A 21,454-nucleotide genomic window follows, 5' to 3' on the forward strand; every position below is an offset into this window, starting at 1 on the left:
CTCCTAAGCTGTAACTGTTGAACTATAAAGCCTTTGAAGCCTTGGAATTAGAGGCAGGTACCACATACGTTTAATCGAAATATCCTTATAATTTCCTCGTCCAGTTCTCCGAGGTTTATAACGGTCTGCCCCGCAAAATTTACACTGCGTCTCATTCGCATCATCCTTATAGTATATCATACAATCACCGTACAACAATCGATTCGTTCATACCCAAGTCCGAGTTTAGACACCGACTTCTTAGTTTGATAGAAGTCCGCAGGCATCCTATTATCTTCCGGCATAGTCTCTTTCATTAGATGAACAACTTTATCGAAACAACCTTGGGGCATATTGTAGTCAGCTTTAATGCTTAATAACCTCATTGCAGCAGACAACTCTGAGTGCGACTCGCATCCGTCCCATTGTGGAGCTTGGGCAGCAGACAACATGTCAAAGAAAGCTTGCTCATCGGGATTAGGAGGTTCCGGGACAAAATGTTGGTTGTTATCCTCTCCTTGTAAGAGCTCATTCCCAACCGAAGGTCCAACAGTGTCCATCACCATCTGCTCGTATGGATTGAAATTAGTCTAATTATTGTCTTGCCAATAATAATTTACAGCATCTGCTTGCACATCGCATTCACCATAGTGGGAATTTCAGGCATTTCTTCACCATGAGCTGTCCAGTAATGATATCCAGGCTGAAAACCTTTTCTGTATAAGTGCACCCTTATATCATCCAACCCCTGAAATCTTGTGCATTTACACCTCACGCATGGACACCTTATAGTTCTTGTGTCCACAAATCGTGGATTATTTTCACACGCATAAGAAATGAACTCCTCAACACTACTAAAAAACTCATCACTAGGTCCCATTCGATTTGGACCGACCCTGTTGTACATCCATTTACGAGACTCAGGAACCTCCATTATCAAAGGAAAAAGATGAAGCAAGAAAGATGAAGGGGAAGAACAAAATGAACAAAGGAAAAAATAAGCAAAATAGGCAACAACAATATATTATAATAAATTTATGACATATTAGCGACGGAATTTGCAACGGAATCAAGTCCGTCACAAACATTGTGATAGAAAAGTATATTCTTGTGTCAGAAGATAAAATTTCGCAACAGAATTTGCAACGGAATTATTTTCGTCGTTAATTTGTGTCAGAAAAAGAAGATTCTTGTGTTAGAAGATAAAAATTAGCGACGGAATTTGCAACGGAATTATTTTTGTCGCTAATTTGTGTCAAAAAAAGTAGATTCTTGTGTCAGAAGATAAAAATTAGCGATGGAATTTGCAACGGAATTATTTCCGTCGCAAATTTCAACCATAAAAGTAAGATTTTCTGGGAATGGTGTCAGAGGATAGGATTTAGCGACAGAATTCGTGTCCGTCGCTAAATGCGTTGCTAACGTCCATTGCTAAATATGTTGCAAATGTTAGCGGGAATTTGCTCGATAAACTGCAACGACATTTGTGACGGATTTATTTGCAACGGAAATTTATGTCGCAAAGTCCGTCGCAAAATGTTCTCAAATTTTAATAAACTTTAGCGACGGAAATAATTCCATCGCAAATTTCCGTTGCTAAATAGCTGTTTTCTTGTAGTGAAATGCGTTGACCTTCTATGGTTCAGACCCAGTCACAATAAGGTCATTTACGTACACCAAAACATAAATTATGCAAGCAGAGGAGCAATGAATAAATAGGGATGCATAAGAGTGACTATGTCTGAAATTCTGAGTTTGAAGAAATGAGCTGAGTCATTGGAACCAAGCGCGAGGAGCTTGCTTAAGCCCATAGAGGGCCTTATGAAGACGACAAACATGTTGTGGACGAGAGGAGTCATGAAAACCAAGAGGTTGTTTCACGTATACCTCTTCCTACAAGTATCCATTCATGAATGCATTTCGAACATGAAGCTACTGAAATGGCCAGTTATAGGAAATAGCGAGAGCCAAGATGGTGTGAATAGTGGCAAGTTTGACCATCGGGTTGAACGTTGCCAGTGGTTGTATTTAGAAGTTTGAGTGAAGCTCATTGGTTCAACGGATAAAGGAGTATAGTCTTCGGAAACTTGTAATCTCATTAGCAAAGAAGTAGCTTCTCATAAGGAGACGTGTTGTCAAGCTGAGGAGTGGGTAAACGATTTATCAAAAAAATCACTGTTGAGAAAGCCTGCACCCAAAAATTAAAAGGCAAACCGGATTGAGCTAGCAAGCAAAGGCCCATCGTGACAATATGACGTTGCTTTCTCTCCACTACCCCGTTCTGTTGTGGAGTGTATGGACAAGATATTTGATGCCTGATGCCACATTCCATAAGAAACGCCAAGAAAATTTTGCTTGTAAATTAACCATGGCCATCTACCTGCAATTGTTTGATTGTGGAATTAAACTGATTTTCCACCATCCTTTCAAACATAATGAATGTAGACAATACATCTAATTTCTTTGCCAAGGGATACAACCAAGTAAACCGAGTATGATCATCCACAATAGATAAGTAATATCGATATCCAAAATTTGATGAAACTGGTGCAGGAACCCATAAGTGAAGATGTAAAAGTTCTAATAGAGATTGAGTATTAAAATTTCTTCATTCAAACGATAATCTACAAGACTTTCCCAAGGGGCAAATGTGATAAATTTTATTCGAAACCATTCAACCTTCAAGTGGTAAGTGATACTTATGCAGCAATGTAGTAAAAATAGAATTAGATGGGTGTCCAAGCCGAGCATGCTAGATGTCTTGAGTCGCACGTTCTCCATAGAATGCAATCTGACTGGGAACTTGTGAAACTGTCCGAATATGATAGAGACCGTCAGAGCTACGACCAGTAAGGAGTATCGTCCCCATCTTGTTGTCCTTTACACGAAAGCCATTAGTATCCAACTAAAAAAAATAATCATTATCACAGCAAAAGCGATGAATAGATATCAAATTCTTTCTTATTGTAGGTACGCATAATACTTCATGTAATTTTAAAGGATGTTGTAACCCAGATAACTTAGAATTAGCAACATGCGTTATTGTTAGCTGACTCCCATTTCCAATAATAATAGTATCAGTACCTGTATAGGGTTGAGCATATGACAGTGAAATTGAATTAGTTTTCATGTGGTGAGTCGCACCAAAATCAAGACATCAATTGAGACTTGTCCCATCAGGTGAAAACTTGGTAGTTTCAACCATGTATGCATGAGGACCATGATATGGACAGAACCGAGTGATGTGTCCAAGCTTGTCGCATCGAAAACATATCACAGTGGAGCGTTGGGTAGTTGGATTAGATTCATAGGGTGTTGGAAGTAGTGGGGGCGTCCATCAGTAAAGTGTACAAGAGGAGAAGGAGATGGATTTTTCTGCCATCACGGTTTGAAAGCCAATCTCCTTGAGTTGATTTCCATTGATCAATTCTCCCTGTTCTACAACCACCATGTTCTGTACTCCAATTGTTATTGCATCCACATCCTCTTCCAGACCTGTGATGTTGGTTTGGATTTCCACCATTGAAGTGAGTTTTGTTGTGTGTGAGATCAGCGGACATAGCTACTCCGAACGCAACATTAAGTGACATTCTTTTCTGTAAATGATCCTCTCTCAAAACAAGATCATATAAGTTGTCAAAATCCATGTCTAGATGTAAATGAAGCATTATGGCCAATTCCTTGTATTTGAGACGAAGTCCATCTAGGAAATAATTGATGAATTCATCATCATCCATTGTTGCACCTGTTTGTTTTAGGGAGTCAAAAAGAGATTTTTTGCATGATTACGATAATCAGGTACCATGGTGTTTCTATCTTTACGAAGAGTACGAATTTGATCTCGAAGGAGTAGCACATGACCACTAGCAAGTGGTGAGAGATGCTTGGCCAACAGGTTCCAAGCTTGGCTAGTGGTAGTGTAGTGGATGAGAAGATTCCTTAGATCTCTCTAGTTTCTTCGACAAGATTCACGGAGTAGTAAGTCTCTCTTGTTTTTCCTCATCTCCTCTGTTTGGGTTGTATTCATTATGCAACCTTAGATTTCGATTAAGTTTTTGAGCAAGGCTCAATCTGTGGTGAAACTCTATGCTTTGATTTTGACTGCCTCATACTACTCGCGTGCCACACTGCTATTTGATTTTGAAAGTCTCGGTGATCTATCATATGTAAAGTGTACTACCTACCGCACTACTATCATATTCGTACCAATTGGGGCATTTGCATCCAGATACGTAATCTGTGTGAGTATTCTCTCCTTTAATTAGATTTAATTTCTTCAATTTTGCCATTAATTCCTTCAATTTTCTTCCATTTGTAGGGCAACAACTACTTAGAGAATTCATCTATTTTTTACTTTAGCTTCGCCGATTCCCATGTTCTCTGTAAGTATTCAACTAAATTTTTAGGTCTTAATTTGGTCGCTACGATGTTTTACCAGTTTCTATATGTTTAAGTTTTTTTATTGATTTTTTTATATTTTTATCTGCTTTTATTAATCATTTTAGGGATATGTCTTGTGTTTTCTATGGCTTTCTGGTTGCTTGAATCCCTTTTATGTGATGTCACTGGAACGGGTGTACTTGTATAAATATGAATTTGTGATAAGTGGTGATTGATGCCCTTTTAGAAATAATTTCTGTGAAAATTTCAATTTGTGGATGCATTGTTTGTTTCGTGGTAGGTTGTTTGTGGCTCTTTGTTAAACTTGGCCTTCTTTGGTTAAACTTATTAGTTGCATAGCGATTACTAAATTATTGAGGAATTTCTTTGATTGTTAGGCCTTGTTCAATTTTGGCATTTTATCTTCTTTCAAATTAGGATTTACTCATCAAAATAACTTAATCAAACTTTTTATGCCTGCTTACCAAGTATAAAACTAGATACAAGTAATATGGGGCAAGTTGAATATGTCCGATACCTTTTATAATAGAAAGGAGAAGTTAGTGGCTTCAGTTGAATCTGCATGATTACTATTTGAAGGTTACAGTTTTGTTTCCATTCTTTTGATCAACCAGCTTTGAGGGCTCCCTTGGTCCAGAACATCATATGCATCTGTTTTCATTTTTTTTTCTTTATGTGGCTATTGAAAGTCATCAGACTTTGTGTAAGTTCTTATTAGAGTATGTGGGAGAATGGATTTTGGTTAGACTATCTTGTCTTTTGAAGGGATGAAATGTTAGGTGTTTCCTACATTTTGGTACTTGTAACTAGGTCATAAAAACTCTACTAACTAATTGTAGGTATTATTGCATGTCCATCAATATGTACAAAACAATCCAAAGAGAGTATAATTCTTATTACTTGAACAATTGAATTCAACTAAAACAAAGGCACAACAGAGATGCTCACTGGATGTTAATACTGCCTTGAATTTACTTGTATATGAGGAAGCAAACGCATAGTTCTTTAACTTTTATATGACTCGTTGTGGTCTAATCTTTAATGCTTTTCATCTGTCAAATAGTAATTGGATGAACACTTATGCTTATGCTGTGATTGAATTGATTTCAGTGGAGAATGTGAATTGATTTTGTTGATTTAAAAGAGTATTTTTGATCCCTCAACTATTGATCGGGTTTCATTTTCGTCCCTTAGCTTTTTTTTCCCTTTTTCATCCCCTTTTTTCCCTTAGCTTTTTTTGCCCCTTTTTCTTCCCTCAACTATGGGAAAAAAAAGCTTAGGGACAAAAATGAAACTCACCCCATAGTTGAGGGACGAAAAGTATCTTTTTGCCATTTTTTATTATTTCTTAAAATTTAAAGTGGGTGTTCTTGTACAAGAAATCTCCAAATTTTGACCACTAGAGATAAGAGTGTTTGGATTGTTGATGATGTGTTTGTTTAGATGTGCAAGTAGGAGATAGAAGACTAACACTGGAATGAAAGAACTTATATAAACGAAATGAAAAGAAACTACACATCGCTGGAATATATTGGGATTTTTAACTCGGAATACATTCTAGAATGTATTGAGTGGCGTGCTTTACAAGCTAAGACGAAACATTGTCGCGGAGGCTACAACCATGAAGGCTTAAAAGTAAATAAATGGGCTAAAAGATAATTGACTGGAGTCATGCTAAGAAAGTAATAAAATTTGTAGATGCCAAAATTTGTGTTGGATGTAGGGTGTTTGTGAACTTCTCTTCTTCTTCTTCTTCTTCTTATGGTCTTCATGATCTTCAATGGTTACCATTATCTCCTATTTTCATCGTTGTCATGGTCCATCATGGGAAACCATCTTCTTGCTTGGGTAAAAACTCTTCATAATTATGACATCTTCAGTTATCCAGCTAAAATCTCCTAAGCCTTCTCTGCAGTTATCCAGCTAAAATCTTAGTTTTCATCTAACAAATTGGTTTAAAATAGAATAAAACAATTCTAATAATAAATCACTTGATTGTAACCTTTCGAACATAACTCTTCAGACAGTCTTAATTTCTATCAACTACCTCATGGATTTTAGCTCAAATAATATTAGAATATCTATAAAATGAACAAACATTAGTTTAAAATCTCCTTGACTTCACCAATTGTCACGTGTTAGTAGGTGACTAGAGATAAGTTATGGTATAAACAATGTTCCCCTTAAAACCTTTTTTTATTTAAGGAGAAGGATTTGAAATTTTACTTGTTGAAAATGATAGTTATCTCATAACTTTTGAATTTTTAGCCTAATATTTTATCCAATCAATAAGTTGTCATGCTGTTAGCTACCATTTACTGTAGACGTTTCACCTCCCCAAAACCTCTAACAAGCCTTAAACCATTTACGCTTCCCTCCGCCTCTTCGTTTTTCACTATCTTCCAGTCTATTCTTTTCTATATTCCCCTTCTAAATCCCACCATTGTTTGTCTAATGGAAACTCGTAGTACCAGCCATCTACCTTTAGTCCTGGATATCAAGTTCAGGAAATCATTCTAAAAGAGGAAATACCTATCAATGCTCACTCCCTTCTTACGAGTGTCAATCCTTAATTTTGGACCTGAGTGTTATGGCCTAACTCCTTCTTTCCCTAGCTTCTTTCCTAAATCTCTTGAGCCATACTATAGCCTATATGGCTAGAAAGCTTCTTTTTAAGCATACCCACTCATGGAACACCTATTTCAAGTTCTTTTCTCTCCACCTCTGGCCTACCGAGGATCCCCGCTATAGAGCCTGGCTGGTCGCTTGTACACTCAGTTTGAGAATCTATGAAAAAGTTGGCCATGATTTACTTTTCATCAATGAACAGAAGATTCACGTAGACAAAACCCTCCCCTGTGCTACTGCTCAATTTTGGAATGTAGGTACCAACTCTTTTCACTTTTGGGTCAGATTTATGAGCCTTACTCTTCAAGACTTAGCCTTTATCCTTGGAATGCATCTGGATGGCCTAGAAGCCACCAATGCCATAAAAGCTCCATAAGGTACTTCTTTCACTTATCCTAAGGTTAGGGATATGTCCTACTCCTACTGGCTGAAAACCTATGTAGAGAGTTAATAAACTATCTCAGAAGAGGAACATAACTGATTTCTAATTTTTTGCCTCAATAAGTTTTTATTTTGTGTGAGCTTTTTAAAGATCACCTAGGATTTCACTAGGCTTACCTTCTCCTAGGCCCATGGCATTGTATACTCCTTTGCGCCAATGGTTCTAGTTTTGGTCTACAAAACTATGAGGACTTTCATAGAGTCTAGTTTTGGAAGCTGCCTAGGACCTATTTGCATTAAGCAACTCTGACTGTGGGTATATTTAGACCTTTTTCATTTAGAGCATAGCCCAAATGCCCGTAATCTTAATTGCTTTGCTCCACTATATAAAGGACTGACCCCTCTAGATCATGACTTCAAAGATTGCTTCTTCTACTTTTATTAAGATTTCACCAGTAGGGATGACTTCTCTTGTTTCCCCTTTGACCACAAATAGGCTTTAGACCGGCTCAGCACAGATCCAAGTGATATTGAGTTGGTTGAAGAACCTGTGAAAATTATGCTAATGTGGATAAACCTTATGTCTTCACGAGACCAACCATACTACTTCAAGGAGTCTCCAAACAACAACAAAGTTAGAGTGGTATTCTACAATGTTACTAAACTGGACCAGCAGTTTGGGCTTGTCCAAATGGTTCGTCTGCCTCCATGTCTCTCATAGAACAAATTCATTACAAGTATGGGGTGTGGTCAGCTGATGTATTGAGCAATATTTATTCCATGTCTGCCTCCATCATTTCTTCTGTAAAGATTTCTTCTTTCATCGAATGTCATCGTGTTACCCCAGACTTCAGCCTCTAGTGGATAGAGTATTTCAACAAATAGTTTGCTTATGATTTGGAAAAAGTACTGGCTGTTGTGTCCTCTGACCCTAGAGTGAATGGTCTAATGTCTTTGGTTAGCTTATGATACATACTACTTTTTGATCATTTGGTATAAAGCTTGATTGCTTCTTTTTTTTTACAAGATCCTCCAATTACGCCTCCAAAGGTGATGACAGTTAGGATGTTGAGGTTGACTCTACTGTATCTGTATGTACTCAGGAACTGGATTGTAGGATGTCTCTAGTATGACTATGAAATCTCCACATGAAAAAATCCAGAATAGCAAAAGCCCTTCTCTTAGTAGAAGGTAATAATCATTTCTACACTGTAATGGTTCTAGTAGTTGCCTTGTGGTATCTTGACTCTTGTGGCCACATGAGAAAGCTCGTTAGCTTTTGTATTGAATCTCCTTGGAACATGAGAGACAATTGCATCGTCAAAATCTTCTGACAATTGCTTGGCTGCCATATAGTGAGCTGTATGGTACGGACTATGACATTTGTAGGTGCCTTCTAAATGGTTGATCACCAATTGAGAATATCCAATGATTTCAATGGATTGTGTGCCTAGCTCTCTTATGATCTTTAGGCCAATGATGACTACCTAATACTCTACTTGGTTATTAGTGCACTCAAAATAAAATTAGAAGAACATAAGAGTTTTCTGACCTTTAATTGAAATGATAATGATAGCACATCCTGACACAAAGTTTCTTATGCAACCGTCAAACATAACCGTCCAGGGAGTATAGAATATAGAAAATGTCCTCAACTATGGAGATTATGTTTCTTCAATATCTAGACAAGGATGATCAGCAAGAAAGTCTAGAAGCGCCTATTCTTTCACCGCCTTCAAAGGTATGTATTGAAAAGAAAATCCCATTAAAGCGATAGATCATTTATAATGCAGCGCGACCTCACCGAAGGCATATTTCTCTTCCTTAAGGAACGTCACAACCCTTACTCAAGGAAGACTAGAATTTTTTTTGGAATTTAGTTATTTTTTATTTAATTAGAATTTATTTTTAATCTAAATAGGGTTTCCTTAGGTTTTGCTTTCACTATTTAAGATTTTCGCAAACCTTACTTTTCTTTAGTTCTTGGTAGATTGAACTAGTTGAAGTTGTGTTACAATCTTGAAATTCTCTTAGTTCACATCAAACACTCCATCAGTTGGTATCAGAGCTTTGCACATTCCTAGTCATTCCGTCAAAGAGGCAAGTTACAGTCAGGCAAGCACCTTTGGAGGAGATGTAGGCATGGGAAGAAGCTACCAAAGAACCACAGATGAGCAAATCATCAAACGAAAGATGTAAACGTTTGTGCAACTGATGGATCTGGTAAACCAATGGCTTGATGCGATGTCATTCCAACTACAAACCCACCACCAAATCTGCAGAAGGTAGACGAGGCTGAATTTGACGTAGTCTTCTCCAACCTTTTTTGATGACGAGGGCACAAGAGAAAGGAGACAAGTTAAAAATCCCGATCCAAGATGGTGGGAGGTAGGAGTATGAATTTGATGAAAGTCAACCAATCTATGATTCGATTCGGAAGATGAGGAGGATGATCTAGATGAATTAATAATACCTGTCTTCGATGAAGAAAAAAAGATGAAGACTTGAACTTGAAGTTCAGTATTGAATGAGTATCCGGATGAAGAAGATCTATTAGTACAAGAGTATATCAAAGAATAAATCGTGGAGGATAAATCTTTATGTGCATAATCAAATATTATTATGGTAGCAAATCACAATAATATATGGTGTCTAGAGGATTCATTGAGTTTGTCATTCCATAATGGTTTAACAAAGTGGAAAATATCTCTATTCTGTAGGAGATAGCAACCTACTGTGGTAGTATATCGCCTGTTCTTTGCGACTCTCGTTGTCTTGAGTTAATAGACAACCAATAGATCATTCTGTTGTTGAAATGTAGAGCTTCAGAACTTCCCTTGGTGCAAGAGGAGTATGTATAGGAGGTAGTGCTAGATACTCCTTGATCTTTTGGAAAGCGTGATGATGCCTCGTTTCCCAGATGAATAACTCTTCTACTTGAGTTTTAAGAGTTCAGAGGATATCTAAACTTTCCCAACAAGATTGGAGATGAATCTTCTGAGAAAGTTGATATGCCTCATAAATCTTTGGAACTCATTCTTGTTGCTTAGAGGTTGAGCTTCAATAATCGCTTTGGCTTTGTTTTTTTTTATCAACATCAATGCCTATTTGATGAACCAAAAATAGCAAAAAAAAATCAGTTGAAACTCCAAAGGCACATTTCAAGGGATTCATCTTCAAACCATATTTTCTCATTCTAGCTAATTCTCGCATGAGATATGCAAGATGCTCTCTGTGGATGGAAACTTGACAACCACATCACCAATATAGATTTCCATAAAACGACCTACTGTATTGTGGAAAATAGAATTCATGGCTCTCTGACATGTAGCTCATGTGCCTAGACGCCATAATGCAATTTTGTGTGTACCTTTTGCAACTATGAAGATTTGGTTATATCTTGAATGCTCATCCATGAAGAATAGAACTTCATGTTTGGCTGCTCCGTCAACCATCATATAAGCATAGGGTACTCTAGACACTTAGATATCTTTGAAGTTTGAGATTTTTTTGTTGGAGAAGGCAACATGAGGAAGGATGTTCACTAGGAAGAATGAAGATTTTTTGTATGGATTATTGTTTGTTATGTGCAACTTTGATCCATGGTGGATATTTGTGAAGTTTGACTCTCCGGAAAACTGGAGGAACTGTCCGAACGGTAGACGAGACCTGACATTTTTTAAGTTATAATTTTTTTGGATCGATCAGTTTCGAAGTGAATATTTTTTTTGTTGGGAGGAATTGGTGCTGTTATTTCGTTGTAAAGGGGGTCTTAATACATATCATCATATGAATAAAGCATCTTGTGAAACTCTCTCCACTTCTTCTGTCTTTGGGAGAATCATATTTTTAACATACCCGACCATATATTGAATAAGATTAAGCCTGATTTTTATATGTAGGCCCCGTTTGGTGAAGCGGATTTGCTTTCGCGGCCCGCTGCACCGAACACATCAAAAAGGAGTTTTTTCTTGAGCGGTTCACAGCCTTTCATGGGACCCACGCCAAAAAAACTTAGGTCCCACATCTAAAAGCTGCAGATTTGCTTCTTTTTATTTTTTATTTTTTCTTGTGTGGTTCCCAGGCCACAGCCTTTATATTAAATACTCTACATTCATATTATATTTAGACAATTATACTTATAAGTTAATAATATATTAATAATTATACTAATAAATTAATAATTATACTTATTAAAGTATTATTTAAATATTAAATTAAATTAATTATAACTCTTACCTAATAAATGATACTTATAAATTACTAATAATACAAACAAAATATATTTTATATACCTTAATCGCTAACAACCGTTAACATTTTTACCAAACACTTCATAACTTATTTCAGAGTTCTAAACTCAACATTTTTTTTCACAACTTAATTGCTAGCATTGAAAATCAACACAACAACTCTGTCAAACACGCACATAGTTGAAGATTATTGACAGCCCAGCACAATGTGGGTCCAAGGACAACATCTACTGTACTTTGGATTCTTTGATGATTCTGGGCCACTCACCACTCACTAGTTCACCATATTTGTGGATCTGAGAGGAGGTTGAGATGGTCAAAATAATTATTGACATCTTAATTACCCATTAAATAATTTTATGGACTTTAATTTCTGGAGACAACTCACCCCTTAACTTTAATTTATACCTAATCTTGCTATGCTAAAAGGGGTTGGTGCAAAGTTACACATCGGTGGTGGTGGTGGGACTTCAAAGTAAGACTAAAGGCATTTAACAGGAGGAGAAAAAGGAAAAGTAGCTTAGAAGCAAATACTGTATAATAGCTTGCTTATTGATCATAACACATGAAAATGTATGCACCAATGCACCATTGATCAGTGCATGCACCATATGGTAGTTTACAAGGTATTTTTTTATAAGAAAACAGGATGGAAAGTAAATAAATTAGGATGATAGAAAATTATTAACAAACGTAAAATCCATTATAGGACAATTGGTGATATTGATTCAATGGCATTGTAGCAGTTGCATGCGACTTTGAGCCCTGAGTTGCTCGTAAAATCTTCTGATGAACTCCTCAGCTTCGTGGTCAACCTTCCCACCTCCTTCATCAGCCTCATCATCTTCTGATGAATAATTTGACACCCGCACAGAAAATGGTGATGCATCAAACATTCTGTTGAATGTGTACTCTGGGGTCTTGGGTACCAAAGCAACTGTGGCCGTGGACTTTCCTTCTTCTTCTTGTTCTTCTGCTTCTTGTTCTTCTATAACTGCAGGGGGATTGATGCAGGGGAAGTAAGAATGGTGTTTGCGCTTACTGTTTGCAACATGGAAAAAAACAGGATTGGGGCTGTTACTGCAAGAGAACTCGTACTCCTGTATGCCGAAGCTGCCATGTGCCGCACTTCTCGAGTGGTGGTGGTGGTGGTGGTGGTGAGATATGAGGTTGGTGATGGATTTCCTGAGGAGCCTACCTCGCTTGATCATGAGATTAATATCCATTATCAACTTCCTCTTCCATGTCAGTCCCTTCCTTATCGTGAAGAATGTGATCCTCAACACACTCCATAGCCGCCTTGCTATCACCAAGCCCTCCATTAAGATAAATAAAAGAGAAAGACCAAAAATTTAGGATAGATAGGAGGGTTTTCTTGTTTCTGCGAGGCCTTCTAGTCCTCGCAGAAGAAAAGAAAACCCCTTATGAGAAAATGTTGATGATGCAAGGATATATATACACACATACATATGAGGGTGACATTGATGAGCTAGCTTAAGAGGCTTCTGCCATAAAGAAACTTTTGCCGATATAGAAATAAAATTAGATATAGAACAATAGAATAGAAATATATTGTTGAAAGGAGGAGACATCACATCACTAATTAATCAGACATGGACTCAGCATCCGCTCCTCCCCGCGTTGACTCGTAAAATAAAATCATGTACTAGTTTCAGAACATAAACACAATAGTTTATTCTTAAAGCCGAAAGTTATTATATGAATAGATGATCATGTATTTAATAGGTTCAATACTGCTAGCTAGCAGCCTAGCACAACGAGTTTAAAATTTAAATATAGAGGAGCGGGGTGATTTGATTACTGATTAGTGGATCTTTATTGGAAGGTGGAGGGATATGGTGTTGCTTTTTTCAACAAAATGACCTAACTCTAGTCTTAACTCTAACTCTGAGAATTAAGCAAACATATTAAAGTTCATATCAATGAATGAATAAATATCTATGTCAAGTTAATGCTTATTTTATAGCATGATGAGCTTGACTAATGTTCAAGGCGTCTGGGCTCTAGTTATTTATGCGTACCATAATTCTTCTTAGGGTCATAAACCCTAAGATAAAAAGCAATTGGGTCATGAAAATTTTAAATGCTTCTTAGGATTTATGTAGATGTGTAGGTCGTCTTCTGCGCTGGATAGGAGATCTCCTTATTGTGGCTCGCTGGAGCAGTAGTGTTTGATCCTAGAATGTGATGATGTGTGTTGTAAGCGTATCAGGACTTGTTGTCGGTCCAAAAATTCATAAAATTCGCTATGTTGTGTGTTATGTTACAACATAGCCAATTTTACATTTCTTGGATCTTATTCATTATTTTTTGCGTTTAGCTCTTTAATTAGTTGTTTGCATTCATCCACCAAAATTACATTTAGTTTCCGTGTGGATTCGATACCGGTCTCACCAGATTATTACTTGCCTACTACCTTACACCTGAGGTAAGTTCACTACCCATATTTTGGTGTCGATCACGTCACGGAGTTAAAAGACTTCTTGGAATGTCCTGAGAATATCCAACTTAATTATTTTGCACAGTACTGAGGCAAGTAGATTTCAAAACCACAAGTCTGGTTAGGGTGATTAAAAGGCACCTTTGTGTAAGTATCTAGGAGTAAGAAAGCTGCCCCAAAGTCTTACCATCAAAGATATCAAAGTTTGCAGAAGTGATAACCATGTTCAACCAAAACGGACCAAGATTGTCATTAGAAACTGTTGGCACCAAAAATATGTTGGGCCTAATGGGTTTAGAATATGTGCAAGGCCCATTGTGCTACCTATTATGATTTGGATTATTATGGCCCATAAGCCCATATTATTGAAGAAGAGAAGCCCAGTTGATGAGTAACTACCCAAGGTAGAGTTGTGCTGGAAGTAGCCCATGAAAAGTGGAAGAAGTGGTGATAGTTACCTCAAGGTGGTTCAGGTGGCAGCTTATGAGAGAAGTGAGGAAAACTGATATGAAGAGGTGGTTATGGCTTCCAACTGACAAAAAATGACACAAATGAAGGGATAACTGCAGTAGGATCATGGTTTATGGGGATAATTTTGTGCAAGACAAAGAGTATAAAAGCTGATAGACAGACAGAGATGGGGACACACACAAACAATCAGTCAAACAGACAACAAAAACTCAAGCCCAAAGGCACTTCCAAGCTTCCTAGCATTTCAATTACTTTTCCAAATCCTTGTCAATTTCGAGCAAATATGATATTGTTCATTCCAAATTCTCTTGTATTTATTTCTTGTCAAGTTTCAATGTCAACCATCGTTGTGTAAATTGTTCTTGGTGTCTAGTTAGTCTTCTTCATTTTAATCTCAACAAACGCACTTCAATGGAGTTGGGGAACCTAGAACTATTGAGGTCCCAAAGATAGTTCGTTCAATTGTCTAGATAGAAGTCTTATTTACATTTGTTGCATTTCATTTCATTAGTGTAGCAACTATAATCCTTGGCACACCTGTAAATCATCATCACCTTAGGCCATAGTTTGGTGACAACAACCTTTTTTGGCACACCCGGTGGGACTAGAGAAGAAGCATATGAAAACTACCATGGCACCGCGCACTCGCTTGTCAGGAAAAGAACCAATTGCTAGGGAGAATCCGCAGGAGGAAAACCCACTGGTTGAGATGGAAGAGGCTGCCAATGATGGTAGCACTGAAGAAAAGAAAGAGCTCATTGAACGACCAGCTGGCTTATCTGATGAAGCCCCCATTTTGCTTGAACATTTGGTCAAAACCATCAAAAATCTGGAGGTACCTTTTAACCAAACAATTGAAGATGTCATGAAACAGGTGGAGCAAAAGTTGGAGCAGAAGTTTGAAGATAAGACTACGGGGGGGCAATTCCCATTATAGAAAGGAACAAACTACCAGGTTGATGGTGGTTATAGCAAGTACACTCCTCCTCCAATGCGCTCTCCATCTGGTAATGGTCAGAATTTCAGTCCTGTTACATATGGAAATACTAATCCTATGAACAATCCAATTGCCTATACAACCACTGAACCTGCTGGACCAGGAGGTAGCGTCGCTGCGGGGATGGGTGCTGCTTGTAAGGTTCAACCTATTATTCCACCACAAATACCACCTGCTGATCTGGAGACTCTCAAATAGTTAGTTCAAGATTTATATGGCCACGACCTTAGACAAGTTCGTCGGCCAGAGTATCACAAACCCTATCCAGCTGTTGTGGATAGGGAGAATCCTTACCCACGAGGATTTAGAGTACCTGATTTCATTTTATTCTCTAGGGAAGAAGGGCTATCCACCATGGAGAATATTGGCCGTTTCACTGTGCAATGTGGTGAATTGGCGAACTATGACAACTTTGATAACCTTCGTCTCAAGTTATTTCCAAACTCTTTGACAGGAGCTGTTTTTACTTGGTATTCCACATTACCAAGAAATTCCATCAACACATGGTGGGAGATGGAACGCTCATTTCATACTCAGTTCTTTAGAGTTGAACCAGAGGTGTCTGTGGCTGAATTATCCAGATTGGTGGAAAAGGCAGGAGAAACCACCGATGCTTATATTGCTCGTTTTAAGAGGTTGAGGAATAGATGCCGCATCTATTTACATGAGTCAGAATTTGTCAAAATGGCCCAGCAAGGATTGGACATTAAATTGGGCAAAAAGTTTCAAGATATGGAATTTTATGACTTTTATGAGATGGCAACGAAGGTCGTAGAGTATAAAGAATTGTTGAAAGAAAAAAGTAGGAGAAATAAGTCTTCTATGGGAACTTACTACTAGGAGATGGAGATGGCTGCTGCAGAGGTGACTTCAGAAAAGAAAGTGTGGGTTTGTCCCGCATTATCCAAACGAACGCAACTGATCCAGCAAAGAAACAACCCATGGGTGGTAACATCAATTATACTTTTGATGTGACAAAAACAGAGGAGATTTTTGATTTTTTATGGTAGGAAAAGTTTGTTACATTTCCGGCTGGATACAAAATACCATCTTAGGAGGATACGAAAGGGAAGGAGTATTGCAAATACTATGACCTATGGTCTCATACCACTATGCATGCAATTGATGTAGATCTTCGTGACTACCTGGAGCTTAAAAGGAAACTGAAGGAGAAGTCTCAGGTATGGGAATCAAAAGCTCAAAATTCTCAAAATTCTCAGGTCCACAAGGAGAAGAAGGGATGAAAACCGCGCTGTGTGCAACCACCAGCCAACACCAATACCAACAGATGGCAGTTGGTGAAACATAAGAAGTTTCCAGCATCTCTAACCAGAACTCAGTTGAGGAGAAAGCAGAAGCAGTATGCTGCCTATATGAGGAGTCACTACAAACCTACAGTGATTCAATGCAAAAGCTGGACATGGGTTCGTAAAGAAAAGAAGCAAGAGGATAACCATCAAGTGAAAAAGGATCAACCACCTACAAAGTTCATGGTGGGAGCAATCTAGGTACCATATGAGTGTTCTACTACTACTTTAGTTTTGCAAGCTGCTTGGCAGGCTAAGAAGTACATAAAAGAAAATCAAATGCCAAAGCTTGACCGGCTAGGGAAAGGTGATCAACCTTTCAGTTCAGTGACGGTGCAAAAAGTGGATGAAGAGACCCCCAAAAGGGTGATTTTGGAGAAACCTTCAATCCAAATGTCACAGCACATCAAGCCATTGTATGTCAGAGCATAGATGAATGGCAAACCTATAGACAGGGTCTTGGTGGACAACGGTTCTGCAGTCAATACCATTCCACGATCAGTTATTAGACTGCTGGGTAAGAAAGAAGAAGATTTAATTCCAACTGACGTGACTATGGCAGGCTTTACAGGTGAAGTTACTAAGGTAGTTGGAATACTGCCAGTAGAGTTGACTGTCAGGCAAAAATCTTCCATGACTGCCTTCTTTGTCATTGACAGTCAGGCCAAATAGCAAGCTTTATTGGGAAAGGATTGGATTCATTCCAATTGGTGTATCCCATCTTCATTGCATCAACTCTTGGTGTGCTGGAGAGGAAATGATGTAGAAATCGTTTTGGCAGACAACCAGCCATTCAAGACTACATCAGATGAGGTGGAACCTCGCTACTACCATGCCCAATGTGGACCAATTCAGTTCGCAAACAAAAAGGAATAGATGCAGAAAATTGCAAGACAATTATTGCAACAAACGGCCATTGTTCCTACAGGTCGAGGGGATCAGAGCCAATTATTGAAGAAGTTCCACGAGGTGGTCGAAGGAAGAAGAGAAGATAGTGGCGGCTGCAATAAATAAAATTGTAGTACAAGCTGCCATTGACATAATTGTAACAGAAGAAATTAGTGAAAAAGAAATGATAGTAGAAGATGATGGCTATTTTGCCAATAATAAAGAAGAAGAGTTGAACTGGAATAATTTGAAGATAGCACCGGCCAAATTAGATGATTTGAAGGTCGAAACCCAATATCCTTTCGAAGAAGTGAACTTGGGGGGGCAAGAAGAGTCTAGAATCACTTACATAAGTTCTACCTTGGATCCATCTATCAAGGTTAAACTGATAGCTTTACTTCACGAATTTCGTGATTGTTTTGCTTGGGATTACCAGGAAATGCCAGGATTGAATATAAAGGTGGTAGAACATAGACTGCCTATCAAGCCAGGATACAAACTATACCAACAGCCATCTAGAACAATGTCTTCAAAAGTGGAGTTGCGTGTCAAAGAAGAAATACAGAAGTTGGTAAGGCCGGCTTCATACGGCTAACCAAGTATTCTGAATGGCTATCCAATATTGTATCGGCAGTTAAGAAAAATGACAAAATTCATATCTGTGTTGATTTTCGTGATTTAAACACTACTACACCTAAAGATGTATATGTTATGCCAATTGCTGATATGCTGATAGATAGCATGTCTCAACACGAGCTACTATCTATGATGGATGGTTATTCTGGATACAACCAGATATTTATTGTAGAAGAAGATGTTTCAAAAACGGCATTTAGATGTCCAAGAGCATTGGGTACCTATGAATGGGTAATGATGCCCTTTGGCCTAAAAAATGCCGGAGCCACCTACCGACGGGCAATGAATGCTATTTTTCATGACATGATATGTAGGAAATTGGAAGTTTATATTGATGATATTATTGTCAAGTCAGTTAAGGCCAATGACCATATGGCCGATCTCAAACTTGCATTTGAAAGGATGAGGCAGTACCAACTAAAGGTCAATCCTTTGAAATGCGCATTTGGAGTTAAAGTTGGAAACTTCTTGGGGTTTTTGGTTCATCAGAGAGGCATGGAGGTTGACCAAAACAAAGCTAAAGCCATATGCCAAGCTCAACCATCGAAGAACAAACAACAACTCCAAAGCTTTCTTGGTCAGGTAAATTACCTTTGAAGATTTATTTATAATATTGCAGGTAAGACCAAGGAATTCTCAGAGTTATTGAAGTTAAAGAAGGACGATGCATTCAGATGGGAGCCAAAACACGAAGAGGCCTTTCAAACCGTCAAGGCTTACCTAAGCAAACCTCCAGTCCTCATGCCACCCAACAGGCACAAACCATTGAAATTGTATATATCAGCTACTGATGATTCCATTGGGTGCTTATTGGCCCAGGATGATGATGTTGGAAGAGAAAGGGCAGTCTACTACCTGAGCAGATTGTTGAAAGATACTGAAGGGCGATATTCCATGGTGGAAAAACTCTACCTTGCATTACATTTTGCATGTACCAAGTTGAGGCACTACTTGCTTCAAACTAAGGTGTACGTGATCTCAAAGATGGATTTGATCAAGCACATGCTGACCAAGCCATTGCTAATAGGAAGGATAGGATGATGGTCATTGGCCTTGACAGAATTCAACCTTAAATGGAGACCACAACAGGCAGTTAAAGGGCAAGCACTTGCTGATTTCCTTGCTGACCATCCATGCCTAGAAATTCCTAAGACCTTACAAGGTATGATAGACGCGCATACTACACCAATCTTTGAAGATGAAGGTGAATGGGTGCTAAAATTCAATGGGTCTAGCACTGAGATGGCTGCTGTAGTTGGGGTCGCATTCAATCCCTAAGAGGTACAAAAACTACCTTAGCTTCTAATTTGGATTTTGATTGTACTAACAACCAGGCAGAATATGAAGCACTGATCATTGGCTTAGAGATCTTGCTTGAACTAAAAGCCAAAAATATTCTGGTGGTTGGAGATTCTTAATTGGTGCTAAAACAACTGGTTGGAGAATACAAATGTGCTAGTTTTACATTGGCTCCAAACTATAGTACAGCCTTGCAATTGCTTGATGACTTCTAGGAGGTGGAGTTGAAGTACATTCCACGAGAACAAAATCATGAGGCTAATGGATTGGCCCAACTAGCTTCTAGTTTAATACTTCCAGAAAGTTTGATACAACAAATCATCACAGTGGAAAGACGATTTCATCCATCTATCAGAGAAAGGGGCATGGCAGTTGAATGCCTAACTCTTGACGATCAGATGGAAGATTGGAGGAGAGATATCATTAACCATCTAACATATCCCAATGATCCAGCATCCAGAAAGGTCAAAGTGTTGGCACAGAGCTATGTAATGATCGAGGGTGAACTCTTCAGAAAAGGAACTGATGGTTTGTTACTTCGCTGCCCTAGTTTTATTGAAAGTATGAAAATAATGCAACAGGTACATGAAGGTATCTGTGGCGCACATCAAGTCGGTCCAAAGATGAGATGGCTGATCAGGAGGCACGGCTTTTATTGGCCGATCATTATGAAAGATTGCATTAAATATGCAAAAGGCTGTCAACAATGTCAGAAATTTGACAACATTCAAAAGGCACCAGCGGCGGACATGCAGTCTATCAGTAAACCATGGCCATTCAGAGGGTGGACACTTGATATCATTGGAAAAATCTTTCTTGCCTCATCTAAGGGTCATCATTTTATCTTGGTGGCTACTGACTATTTTACAAAATGGGTAGAGGCAATACCCTTGAAAAAGGTCGAACAAGCAGAAGTGGTAGATTTCATCAAAGAACACCTCATTTTTAGATTTGGCATCCCAGAAACTATAACAACTGACCAGGGGACAATGTTCACTGGAGGGGAGGTCAAAGCATTTCTAGAAGATTATGAAGTCAAATTGCTCACATCTACTCCATACTATGCTCAGGCCAATGGACAGGCAGAGGCTTCAAATAAGGTGATCATCTCTATCTTGTAGAAAACCATCGAGGAAAATCCCAGAGCATGGCACAAGTTACTACCAGAGACATTATGGGCCTACCGTATATCCAAGAGAACAAACACTGCGACCAGCCCTTTTGCTCTCACTTATGGGCATGATGCAGTACTGCCTATGGAGTTGGTGGTTCCATCTTTGAGGATCATGAAGCAACATGATCTATCTGTTGAAGAATATTCAGAAGCTATGAACATGGAGCTAAAACAATTGGATGAAAGCAGGATGGAGGCTTTGAATAGGATGATAGTCTAAAAGAAGAAGATAGCAAAGGCCTACAGTAAAAAAGTGAAGAAGAAAGTGTTCCATGAAGGCCAAATGGTGTGGAAGGTGATCCTACCACCAGGAATCAAGGACAGAGAGCTAGGCAAATGGTCTCCAAATTGGGAAGGACCCTTCAAGGTCCATAGAATCCTCAAAGGCAATACGTATTGGCTGGCAGACCTAGATGGTCAGCCACTTAAGAGATTATCAATGGCAAATACTTAAAACCATATTTCCCAAGCATTTGGGAATCTACATCTGTTATGATATAAAAAATGTAAAAGCAGGCTTTTAAGCCGCAGCCATGAGCTAGCCTTAGCGGCCGCATATTATGAATAAAAAATATTAGA

General features: G+C 38.4%; 1 protein-coding gene across 1 annotated transcript; it reads right to left on the reverse strand.

Annotated features, from left to right (window-relative positions):
* Positions 1 to 12,370: 12,370 nt before the first annotated feature.
* Positions 12,371 to 12,964, reverse strand: LOC119986885. The gene has a single exon (XM_038831575.1). The coding sequence runs from the start codon at positions 12,962 to 12,964 to the stop codon at positions 12,371 to 12,373; it is 594 nt and encodes a 197-aa protein (XP_038687503.1).
* Between the last annotated feature and the right edge of the window lie 8,490 nt (positions 12,965 to 21,454).

The sequence above is a fragment of the Tripterygium wilfordii genome, chromosome 20, assembly GCF_013401445.1.
Source record: "Tripterygium wilfordii isolate XIE 37 chromosome 20, ASM1340144v1, whole genome shotgun sequence".
Taxonomy (NCBI): Eukaryota; Viridiplantae; Streptophyta; class Magnoliopsida; order Celastrales; family Celastraceae; genus Tripterygium; species Tripterygium wilfordii.

What these genes read in the sequence shown, in the direction of transcription:
- LOC119986885 (XM_038831575.1), bottom strand. Translation starts at nt 12,964, where the DNA reads ATGGAGGGCTTGGTGATAGCAAGGCGGCTATGGAGTGTGTTGAGGATC.